The 12,808-nt window shown below is 40.0% G+C and overlaps 2 protein-coding genes across 5 annotated transcripts in view; both read left to right on the forward strand.

Annotated features, from left to right (window-relative positions):
* The window catches only part of paqr7a (progestin and adipoQ receptor family member VII, a), a 33,661-nt gene extending 28,203 nt beyond the window's left edge, over nucleotides 1–5,458 (forward strand). For all 4 annotated transcript variants that reach the window (XM_085148843.1, XM_085148842.1, XM_085148844.1 and 1 more), the window contains one exon: nucleotides 31–5,458. Coding sequence is in view for 1 of the 4 variants with exons in the window: in XM_085148841.1 (XP_085004967.1) it covers nucleotides 1,482–2,645 (1,164 nt within the window). In the remaining 3 variants the exon portion in view is untranslated. The remainder of the gene's footprint in view (nucleotides 1–30) is intronic.
* A 2,594-nt stretch (nucleotides 5,459–8,052) lies between these two features.
* Nucleotides 8,053–10,493, forward strand: LOC146493646 (uncharacterized). Its single transcript, XM_085148891.1, has 2 exons — nucleotides 8,053–9,094; nucleotides 9,202–10,493. Exon 2 carries the CDS (start codon nucleotides 9,346–9,348, stop codon nucleotides 10,327–10,329), a length of 984 nt encoding a protein of 327 aa, XP_085005017.1. The 5' UTR covers nucleotides 8,053–9,094; nucleotides 9,202–9,345; the 3' UTR covers nucleotides 10,330–10,493.
* The last annotated feature ends 2,315 nt before the right edge of the window (nucleotides 10,494–12,808 follow it).

Genomic DNA, 12,808 nt, shown 5'->3' on the forward strand with positions numbered 1-12,808 from the left:
TTAATTGTGCTTTCTTTCTCTTCAATATAGCCTTGGGAACAAAAATCAGCAGCTGGAAATGCTCAGAATTGCCCAAGAGAATCAAAGGATCCAGCTTAAACTGAGCCAGTGCAAACCTTTCTATAGTGTGAGGGCTTGGCACGAGGATTGGCTCAAAACTACCGAAGTGATGGAAAGAATTAGTCACTATCCTCATGACAGAGAAAATCAGCAAAAGGTGTCATTTTCTTTCTTCCTTGTGTGTATTAAAGCTGTGTTGCATTCCTTAACTTCTATGCTCTATATGCTTTTGTTTCACACTATATGTACAAATCAGATAAAAATGTGAACACCTGATCTCATGTGTCACTGCTGGGGACAAGAAAAAAGCAGCAAGGTAAGCAGGAAATGTGGTGCAAAACAAAAGAAGGAAAACGAGCAACAAGGAAGAGGATACAGGAATACAGATACCTTTATACCAAATGCACTACCAAATGAGAAAAGGAATGAAAGAAAGAAATCACAAGATACACCCTAAAATCCAAAATAAATAAATTAAAGCAGTCATTCCATTGAAAAGTCACATGTTTTTGATGTATTTAAAAATGCCAAGGACTCCTAATAATCCTAAAAATAAAAACAACTTTTTTGCAATCCGGTTTGTATGTATCAGCAGCAGAATGGAGCTAAAAATAAATGTTTGTTTCAGTTCTATGAAGCTATTGTAAGGCGCTTTGGGTGCCTTGAAAAGCGCTATATAAATCCAATCCAATCCAATATTATATAAATAACTGCAACTTGAATCTGTACTGAGGCTCAGTATTTGACACAGAGTTCATGTTCACTGCTGTAATAGCTAATAATGATTAATATAATAACTATAATATTGGCCATATTATATTTACATTACCAAAGTGATATGAACAACATTAGCTAATTGTTATTTACTAACTAATCTTAAATGACTGTTCAGTACAGAAATGAAGCCCAAAAATCATGTTTTACTGTCTTGTGGTCTCAGTCTCAGATACTTATCAAATCACACAAAGCTCTTGTAGAAACAAACAAACAAATGAACAAAATATGTTCTCCTTCATTTCTGTCAAACAAAGTTGTATGGCACGTTTCCAGCGGTTAGTATCATGGTTGCTAGGCAACCTTGGAAGCGCGACGGAGACTAGACCGTCCCATTTCACAAGCCTCTCACTTCCGCACTTCTCGTAGTACGTAGTACGCGTAGTGCGCGTACTTCAAGCGTGCAGACCCTGCCACAGCCTGAGAACCGTCACAGACAACAGAGTCGGGGGCGGGGCTTAAGCTCGGACAGATCAAAGGCCTTTGCAACGTCACAACAAAGGTGCTTCGAAGGAGCTTCCAAATAGCCTAAATTGAGCCTTAGCGACAGTCTACACCAGTGAACTTCAAAGTTGGTCCGTCTAAAGTATCGCTGAAAATCTAAAATACTGCTGAAAATCAACCTTTATTAAATATGTCTCACATTTATGCCAGAGCTAACGATCGCGTTTCCCGTGCAAAGGTTCGCACAACTGAAGAGTTGCGGGCTGAAAAAGAAGCCACAAAAACAGAGAAAAAAACGCGTCAAAGACGAGGGAAAAAGGATTGCAACGCTCCAGTCACTCCACAACGGCTGGGAGCACACAATCCGACTAAAGAGAGAGAGAATGCAGGACGAACAAAGGGTAAGTCGGGAGTGGGGTGAGGCTGGCAATACTGATCGGGTTGGTTTCTTCCGTTGCTCAGAACAAACAACACCTAAAACGGAATGCCTGTTTGTTAATAAATCAAACAGGCTTGTGTCTGTAGCGAAAGACTCGCCAGCTAATGCTAAAAAATTCATTCCGACACCCTCTCCCGTGTCTGAGAAACCACAGAAAACACAGCGTGCCCCCGTTATTGAAAAGCAATACAAGCTTGTTGCACCTTACGCACCACGCTTATCAGAGACGTGGGACATAAACACGAATAAAAATTTACTTCCATCCCCCCCTTCTCTTCCTGTTAAACCACAAAAAACAGAGCGTGCCCCCATTATTAAAAAGCAATACAAGCTTGTTGCACCTTATGCACCACGTTTATCAGAGACGTGGGACATAAACACGAATAAAAATTTACTTCCATCCCCCCCTTCTCTTCCTGTTAAACCACAAAAAACAGAGGGTGTCCCCATTATTAAAAAGCAATACAAGCTTGTTGCACCTTATGCACCACGCTTATCAGAGACGTGGGACATAAACACGAATAAAAATTTACTTCCATCCCCCCCTTCTCTTCCTGTTAAACCACAAAAAACAGAGCGTGCCCCCATTATTGAAAAACAATACAAGCTTGTTGCACCTTACGCACCACGCTTATCAGAGACGTGGGACATAAACACGAATAAAAATTTACTTCCATCCCCCCCTTCTCTTCCTGTTAAACCACAAAAAACAGAGCGTGCCCCCATTATTGAAAAACAATACAAGCTTGTTGCACCTTACGCACCACGCTTATCAGAGACGTGGGACATAAACACGAATAAAAATTACTTCCATCCCCCCCTTCTCTTCCTGTTAAACCACAAAAAACAGAGCGTGCCCCCATTATTGAAAAACAATACAAGCTTGTTGCACCTTACGCACCACGCTTATCAGAGACGTGGGACATAAACACGAATAAAAATTTACTTCCATCCCCCCCTTCTCTTCCTGTTAAACCACAGAAAACTCAGCGTGCCCCCATTATTGAAAAATAATACAGGGTTGTTGCACCTTATGCACCACGCTTATCAGAGACGTGGAAATATTAACAGCAGTAAAATATAAATAACACCCCCCCCCCCCCCAACCGGTCGCAGCAGGTAGCCGCCCCTCCCTGAGCCTGGATCTGCTGGAGGTTTCTTCCTGTTCAAAGGGAGTTTTTCCTCCCCACAGTCGCCATGTGCTTGCTCATAGGGGATCATTTGATTGTTGGGGTTTTTTTTTTCACAACAACAGTTGTGAAAATATAACTGTTGTTGTGAAAATATTCACAACAACAGTTATATTGCAAAGTCTTCACCATCCATCAGCCATTACAATACAAATAATAAAAATCTTGAAATACATAAAAATGTTGATGTTTGATTTTGTTTACTTTAGTTTTGTTTACTACTACGTGTCTGATAGTGATTGTCTGAGTAGATAAAACAGTGGTCCTGTACCACCAACATCATTATGGAGATTATGTATGAGAATGACTGGGAGACAGACTGGAGGACTACTGTGAAATCAGAAAAAGCAGAGTGGGGAGGTACTTCCTGTACATTGCTTCTCCAGCTGTGTAAATTACATTTTTCTCAGCAGCAACAGCTTTGGGGTTAGGAGAATACCAGGACCAGTCAGTGCACAATTACCAATTCATCAGCTGCATAACAGCAGCTGGAGCCTCACAGCTGGAGTGCACTGTACTGAGTGAAACATTTTCACACTTCACAAGAAATAAGGACAGAAAAGTTTCACCTCATCATTCCCCAAACAAAAGGGTTTCATTTCCAGGTGCCAGGATGACTAAGATGGCCCTTTTCCATTAGTACCTTCTAGGGGTGGGTTTTGATTATTGATTTTTCGATTAAAATAAATTCTAGCTTGCATAACATGGTATTGATTCATTAAAATCCTGAATTGACTTTTAAATATAAATTCATTTTGCTCAAAACGCCAGAATATCAGGTTAAACCTTACAAAATTTCGACAACCACCCAACAGCTAAAACAGTAAATGAGAGCTGGTGCACGGATTCTGCACAAAGACGTTTCCTTGCTATCTGAATAAAAATAAACAAAGACGTGCACTGACACCAAAGACGCTATGTCACAGTGGAAACAATGCAGATGGAGTGAAAGAGAATACTTTAAACACAATCAAAAAATTTGCTAGTTAAAAAAAAGCTAATTACAGTTAATTTGCACAACAACTGTTAATCGTGTAGAAAAGTGATCTTTTCCCCTGCTGTCACCACTGCTGCTGTGTTTCATACAAACAGACTTTTACCTTGTTAGGAACAAAGTAAGACTACTGCTGTCTGTACAACAAGTATCACACCAAATGTGTAATAGACACGGCATTTCACTGCTTGTAGAGGCAAAGCATGAAAAGGACACGGTGGATAGTGATGGTGGATAGGATTTCCGGCTCTTTTTAGAGAACCGGCTCTTTCGGCTGCGAACCGGCTCTTCAGGTTGTTTTGTTGCTTTAATTAATTTATTATTAACAATAATATAAAATTATGCACAAAAGGAATTACTAATGTAAAAAAAAGTCATTTTTATTTATATATGTTTATATATAAATATATGCGGTGGCCCCTAGAGACAAAACACGTACAAACTCCAAAACACATTTCTAGCATGAACTGAACTTCCAAAACAGAGCTACCTAGATCACTTAAATTACACAATTGAAAGCATGAAAGCATATGTGTATTGTTTGTGTATTTATACACAAGCATTCATATATAGTCAAGTAATTAAAAAAAAAAAGTTCATTTACCTGTTATTACCACACACCAAATCCAGTCGTTGGTACTTCCTGGTTTGTGTAGCCACTAGGTAACAAAAGCTCAACACTCCAAAACATGTACAAACTCCTAAGCATGTACAAACTCCAAAACACGTACAAACTCCTAAGTAGGGATGGGTATCGTTTAGGTTTTATCCGATACCGGTGCCAAACCGGTACTTTTGAAACGGTGCCGGTGCTTAAACGGTGCTCAAACCGGTGCTTAAAGAATGGAGAACACAAAATCGGTCCAAAAACATCTTATGTTCAGCTGTTTTTTTGTAAAAAGATAACAATGTTAGCCTTTTCTGCAGCTATAGGGGATTTATGGTATCACTCTTGGCTGGAAGCAGTGCTTAATCAATGGAAAAAACACAAACTTTGTCCAAAAACCTCTCATGTTTAGCTGTTTTCCACTTTTCTTTGGTCATTTTAGCCTTTTTGGCCAGGGTGAAGGGAGTATCTGCCATCAAACAAGAAGACAGCTGCATGTAACTATGACGGTGTTTGCTAGTTCACCTACATGCATTAATTTAATAACGTGGTTAGCCTACTAAGCCGAAGAACGGCTGCTGCTGCCATCATCATCCGTCATCATTTCTGCTACACTGGCAGGGCTAGGGGCCAGGACTCTCCTCTTCGGGTTTTTGGGGGATGTTGCTAACTCCGGGTCCGATAACAGGCAACCCACCCGCAGTAGATGCGCTGGTGTGAGGTCTTGCAGCAAGCTATCAAATACGGCGCATTTTTCGGCTTTTTAAAAAAACGCTATCCATCGCCAGGTGTTTCATCGGATTTGAGGTGTTACCTTCTTTGACAGTATCAGCTTAAAGCACTTGTTGCAGGCTGCTGAGTTTGCATATTTTGCTGTGAAGTACAGCCAGACTTTTGACCGCTTCGCCTTGGGCATTTTTAATCTGTAGCTCTGCTCTAAAAGAACGTACGTACATGGACCCGCCTACTATCCGGAAACGTAAAATGATTGGCTAGAATCTAAAGTGTATCATTCCATACCAGTTGGTGGCGGTAATGCACCTTTCAGTTGTTTGCCAACCGCCAATATAAATGTGAGGAAGAAGAAAGTGTACCACAGCTCAGGAAAAAAAAGCACCGAAATAAAGCACCGAAATGTGCGCTGCTTTTCGGTCTGGTTACTACCGTTTATGTCAGAACCGGTGCCATCATGGCACCGGATACCGGTACCCATCCCTACTCCTAAGCATGTACAAACTCCAAAACATGTAAAAACTCAGAAGCACGTACAAACTCCAAAACACGTACAAACTCCTAAGCACGTACAAACTCCAAAACACGTACAAACTTCTAAGCACGTACAAACTCCAAAACACGTAAAAACTCAGAAGCACGTACAAACTCCAAAACACATAAAAACTCAGAAGCACGTACAAACTACAAAACACGTAAAAACTCAGAAGCACGTACAAACTCAGAATCATGTACAAAAGACAACAGAAGTGCTCCATGATGCTAGGGCGCAGTGTTGAGCTTTTGTTACCTAGTGGCTACACAAGCCAGGAAGTATCAACAACCGGATTTGGTGTGTGGTAGTAACAGGTAAATTAATTTTTTTTTAAATTATTTGAATAAATATGAGTGCTTGTCTATAAATACACAAACAATACACACATGCTTTCAATTGTGTAATTTAAGTGATCTGGGTAGCTCTGTTTTGGAAGTTCAGTTAACGCTAGAAATGTGTTTTGGAGTTTGTATGTGCTTTTTGGAGTTTGTATATGCTTTAGAGTTTGTACATGCTTTGTCTCTAGGGGCCATATATAAACATATATAAATAAAACCACTTTTTTTACATTAGTAATTCCTTTTGTGCATAATTTTATATTATTGTTAATAATAAATTAATTAAAGCAACAAAACAACCTGAAGAGCCGGTTCGGAGCCGAAAGAGCCGGCTCTTTTTAGTGAGCCGAGCCAAAAGAGCCGGATCTCTAAAAAGAGCCGGAAATCCCATCACTACCATCTGGGTCTGCTTGCTGCTGGCATTCTGCCAGAGCCCCAGCAACAAGACTGCCTCCCAGCAACAAGACCGCCCCTCCCAGCAACAAGACCGCCTCCCAGCAACGAGACTGCCTGTCAGCCTTGCAAGGTACCCAATTTTCCAATTACTCTATAACAAAACTGTTGTGGGCAACAAGACTGTCTCCTAGGTTTGCAAGCCAATCACTTTGCCAAATGTTCTTGTAAGATTTGTTTGCAAAGTTTAAGGTGTTAAGTAGGAGCTGTGAACATCTGGGTTTGCTTGCTGCTGGCATTCTACCAGCGCCCCAGCAACAACACTGCCTCCCAGCTTTGCAAGGTAATTACTTTCCCAATTACTGTACACCAAAACGGAGTAACTGTCGTCAACAAATCTGCCTCCCAACTTTCAAGGTAATCACTTTCCCAATTACAATATACAAACTGTTATGGAACTTTACTTAACAAAGCCTTAAGACCGGGTAGTGACACTATCAATATGTCTGTTTAAAGAGAAGAGAGATTTTCTTTGTTCTTGTAGTCATCTTGTGTATCAGAGGGTTAAAATAAAAAATTGCTGGTATACATCAGAATTTTTGATTCATTTGCTGTTTGTCCATTTACTTCAGTTGTAAAGTCTTTGGCTACCAATGCAGCTACCTGGTTATTATGATTGACTTAAAATGAAAGCTGGGTCTGATCACATGCTTGAAATGCCAACAATTAATATTCTGTTTTTCTGCTTACATTCTACCAGATGCCGAGAAAAAATAAAGATCCCAGGCACAAAAGAAGCGCTGGAAGCCACTTGACCTGGTCGATCCTGCTGTCCCAATGCTCACTGGCCACAACCAAGATGAGGCAGTCAGTAGTTTTCCATCTGACCAGGTAGGTAGCAGGACCAGGTTTTAGAGTGACTAAAACACTGTTTTTACATACATGTAGTTAGAATAACCTCCTATATATGTGACTGTTTCTAATCACTTTTTGTTGAATTAAGACTGAAACGCTGAGGATGCTGGAGATTCAGAGAGAAACAATAGGCTTAGAGAGAGTATATCACATATTATGAGCACACCTGGAAGAGTCGACAACTGGAATTTCTATGAAAAGAAAAGGTCAGTTAAGTTTTGTAATAACTGTGTCAGAACAATAGGGTTTTCAAAGAAATAAGGCGGCTTAATTGTGCTTTCTTTCTCTTCAATATAGCCTTGGGAACAAAAATCAGCAGCTGGAAATGCTCAGAATTGCCCAAGAGAATCAAAGGATCCAGCTTAAACTGAGCCAGTGCAAACCTTTCTATAGTGTGAGGGCTTGGCACGAGGATTGGCTCAAAACTACCGAAGTGATGGAAAGAATTAGTCACTATCCTCATGACAGAGAAAATCAGCAAAAGGTGTCATTTTCTTCTTCCTTGTGTGTATTAAAGCTGTGTTGCATTCCTTAACTTCTATCTCTATATGCTTTTGTTTCACACTATATGTACAAATCAGATAAAAATGTGAACACCTGATCTCATGTGTCACTGCTGGGGACAGAAAAAAGCAGCAAGGTAAGCAGGAAATGTGGTGCAAAACAAAAGAAGGAAAACGAGCAACAAGGAAGAGGATACAGGAATACAGATACCTTTATACCAAATGCACTACCAAATGAGAAAAGGAATGAAAGAAAGAAATCACAAGATACACCCTAAAATCCAAAATAAATAAATTAAAGCAGTCATTCCATTGAAAAGTCACATGTTTTTGATGTATTTAAAAATGCCAAGGACTCCTAATAATCCTAAAAATAAAAACAACTTTTTTGCAATCCGGTTTGTATGTATCAGCAGCAGAATGGAGCTAAAAATAAATGTTTGTTTCAGTTCTATGAAGCTATTGTAAGGCGCTTTGGGTGCCTTGAAAAGCGCTATATAAATCCAATCCAATCCAATATTATATAAATAACTGCAACTTGAATCTGTACTGAGGCTCAGTATTTGACACAGAGTTCATGTTCACTGCTGTAATAGCTAATAATGATTAATATAATAACTATAATATTGGCCATATTATATTTACATTACCAAAGTGATATGAACAACATTAGCTAATTGTTATTTACTAACTAATCTTAAATGACTGTTCAGTACAGAAATGAAGCCCAAAAATCATGTTTTACTGTCTTGTGGTCTCAGTCTCAGATACTTATCAAATCACACAAAGCTCTTGTAGAAACAAACAAACAAATGAACAAAATATGTTCTCCTTCATTTCTGTCAAACAAAGTTGTATGGCACGTTTCCAGCGGTTAGTATCATGGTTGCTAGGCAACCTTGGAAGCGCGACGGAGACTAGACCGTCCCATTTCACAAGCCTCTCACTTCCGCACTTCTCGTAGTACGTAGTACGCGTAGTGCGCGTACTTCAAGCGTGCAGACCCTGCCACAGCCTGAGAACCGTCACAGACAACAGAGTCGGGGGCGGGGCTTAAGCTCGGACAGATCAAAGGCCTTTGCAACGTCACAACAAAGGTGCTTCGAAGGAGCTTCCAAATAGCCTAAATTGAGCCTTAGCGACAGTCTACACCAGTGAACTTCAAAGTTGGTCCGTCTAAAGTATCGCTGAAAATCTAAAATACTGCTGAAAATCAACCTTTATTAAATATGTCTCACATTTATGCCAGAGCTAACGATCGCGTTTCCCGTGCAAAGGTTCGCACAACTGAAGAGTTGCGGGCTGAAAAAGAAGCCACAAAAACAGAGAAAAAACGCGTCAAAGACGAGGGAAAAAGGATTGCAACGCTCCAGTCACTCCACAACGGCTGGGAGCACACAATCCGACTAAAGAGAGAGAGAATGCAGGACGAACAAAGGGTAAGTCGGGAGTGGGGTGAGGCTGGCAATACTGATCGGGTTGGTTTCTTCCGTTGCTCAGAACAAACAACACCTAAAACGGAATGCCTGTTTGTTAATAAATCAAACAGGCTTGTGTCTGTAGCGAAAGACTCGCCAGCTAATGCTAAAAAATTCATTCCGACACCCTCTCCCGTGTCTGAGAAACCACAGAAAACACAGCGTGCCCCCGTTATTGAAAAGCAATACAAGCTTGTTGCACCTTACGCACCACGCTTATCAGAGACGTGGGACATAAACACGAATAAAAATTTACTTCCATCCCCCCCTTCTCTTCCTGTTAAACCACAAAAAACAGAGCGTGCCCCCATTATTAAAAAGCAATACAAGCTTGTTGCACCTTATGCACCACGTTTATCAGAGACGTGGGACATAAACACGAATAAAAATTTACTTCCATCCCCCCCTTCTCTTCCTGTTAAACCACAAAAAACAGAGGGTGCCCCCATTATTAAAAAGCAATACAAGCTTGTTGCACCTTATGCACCACGCTTATCAGAGACGTGGGACATAAACACGAATAAAAATTTACTTCCATCCCCCCCTTCTCTTCCTGTTAAACCACAAAAAACAGAGGGTGCCCCCATTATTAAAAAGCAATACAAGCTTGTTGCACCTTATGCACCACGCTTATCAGAGACGTGGGACATAAACACGAATAAAAATTTACTTCCATCCCCCCCTTCTCTTCCTGTTAAACCACAAAAAACAGAGCGTGCCCCCATTATTGAAAAACAATACAAGCTTGTTGCACCTTACGCACCACGCTTATCAGAGACGTGGGACATAAACACGAATAAAATTTACTTCCATCCCCCCCTTCTCTTCCTGTTAAACCACAAAAAACAGAGCGTGCCCCCATTATTGAAAAACAATACAAGCTTGTTGCACCTTACGCACCACGCTTATCAGAGACGTGGGACATAAACACGAATAAAAATTTACTTCCATCCCCCCCTTCTCTTCCTGTTAAACCACAGAAAACTCAGCGTGCCCCCATTATTGAAAAATAATACAGGGTTGTTGCACCTTATGCACCACGCTTATCAGAGACGTGGAAATATTAACAGCAGTAAAATATAAATAACACCCCCCCCCCCCCCCCCCCCCAACCGGTCGCAGCAGGTAGCCGCCCCTCCCTGAGCCTGGATCTGCTGGAGGTTTCTTCCTGTTCAAAGGGAGTTTTTCCTCCCCACAGTCGCCATGTGCTTGCTCATAGGGGATCATTTGATTGTTGGGGGTTTTTTTTTCACAACAACAGTTGTGAAAATATAACTGTTGTTGTGAAAATATTCACAACAACAGTTATATTGCAAAGTCTTCACCATCCATCAGCCATTACAATACAAATAATAAAAATCTTGAAATACATAAAAATGTTGATGTTTGATTTTGTTTACTTTAGTTTTGTTTACTACTACGTGTCTGATAGTGATTGTCTGAGTAGATAAAACAGTGGTCCTGTACCACCAACATCATTATGGAGATTATGTATGAGAATGACTGGGAGACAGACTGGAGGACTACTGTGAAATCAGAAAAAGCAGAGTGGGGAGGTACTTCCTGTACATTGCTTCTCCAGCTGTGTAAATTACATTTTTCTCAGCAGCAACAGCTTTAGGGTTAGGAGAATACCAGGACCAGTCAGTGCACAATTACCAATTCATCAGCTGCATAACAGCAGCTGGAGCCTCACAGCTGGAGTGCACTGTACTGAGTGAAACATTTTCACACTTCACAAGAAATAAGGACAGAAAAGTTTCACCTCATCATTCCCCAAACAAAAGGGTTTCATTTCCAGGTGCCAGGATGACTAAGATGGCCCTTTTCCATTAGTACCTTCTAGGGGTGGGTTTTGATTATTGATTTTTCGATTAAAATAAATTCTAGCTTGCATAACATGGTATTGATTCATTAAAATCCTGAATTGACTTTTAAATATAAATTCATTTTGCTCAAAACGCCAGAATATCAGGTTAAACCTTACAAAATTTCGACAACCACCCAACAGCTAAAACAGTAAATGAGAGCTGGTGCACGGATTCTGCACAAAGACGTTTCCTTGCTATCTGAATAAAAATAAACAAAGACGTGCACTGACACCAAAGACGCTATGTCACAGTGGAAACAATGCAGATGGAGTGAAAGAGAATACTTTAAACACAATCAAAAAATTTGCTAGTTAAAAAAAAGCTAATTACAGTTAATTTGCACAACAACTGTTAATCGTGTAGAAAAGTGATCTTTTCCCCTGCTGTCACCACTGCTGCTGTGTTTCATACAAACAGACTTTTACCTTGTTAGGAACAAAGTAAGACTACTGCTGTCTGTACAACAAGTATCACACCAAATGTGTAATAGACACGGCATTTCACTGCTTGTAGAGGCAAAGCATGAAAAGGACACGGTGGATAGTGATGGTGGATAGGATTTCCGGCTCTTTTTAGAGAACCGGCTCTTTCGGCTGCGAACCGGCTCTTCAGGTTGTTTTGTTGCTTTAATTAATTTATTATTAACAATAATATAAAATTATGCACAAAAGGAATTACTAATGTAAAAAAAAAAGTCATTTTATTTATATATGTTTATATATAAATATATGCGGTGGCCCCTAGAGACAAAGCACTACAAACTCCAAAACACATTTCTAGCATGAACTGAACTTCCAAAGCAGAGCTACTAGATCACTTAAATTACACAATTGAAAGCATGTGTGTATTGTTTGTGTATTTATACACAGGCACTCATATATATTCAAATAATTTAAAACAAATGTTAATTTACCTGTTATTACCACACACCAAATCCGGTCGTTGGTACTTGCTGGCTTGTGTAGCCACTAGGTAACAAAAGCTCAACACTGCGCCCTAGCATCCTGGAGCACTTCTGTTGTCTTTTGTACGTGTTTTGAGTTTTTACGTGCTTTGGAGTTTTTACGTGCTTCGGAGTTTTTACGTGTTTTTACGTGCTTCGGAGTTTGTACGTGATTTGAAGTTTGTATGTGCTTTGTCTGTAGGGGCCACCGTAAATATACTTTTATTTATTCACTCCACATAAAATGTAATAAATAAATCATATAATACAAAAACTAACTATTCACATTTCAACTTTTAACTATTTAAATTTTCAGCTTTTTCCTTTTAAACAAATTTAAAATGAAACAACACAAAACACTGCAAACCACAACACAATTAAATATAAATTAAAATATGAAAACAAAAAGAAGATGCCTATTCTCTGTCATATGGGCCTGCATGAATAAACTTTCTACATCTGCAACCGAAAATAGTTGTGGATGATTACTTTACCTTTCTAATGTGAAGTTGTTGTCCCTGGCTCTCTTTCTCTCTCTCTCCCTCCCGCTCTGTTCCTGTGCTACTGAGTAACTACCGCCCCTCCCCCCTCT

The sequence above is a fragment of the Neolamprologus multifasciatus genome, chromosome 22 (genome assembly GCF_963576455.1).
Source record: "Neolamprologus multifasciatus chromosome 22, fNeoMul1.2, whole genome shotgun sequence".
In the NCBI taxonomy this organism is placed as follows: Eukaryota; Metazoa; Chordata; class Actinopteri; order Cichliformes; family Cichlidae; genus Neolamprologus; species Neolamprologus multifasciatus.

Excerpts from the sequence above, each read along its gene's own strand:
- LOC146493646 (XM_085148891.1), top strand. The coding sequence starts at position 9,346 with ATGCAGGACGAACAAAGGGTAAGTCGGGAGTGGGGTGAGGCTGGCAAT.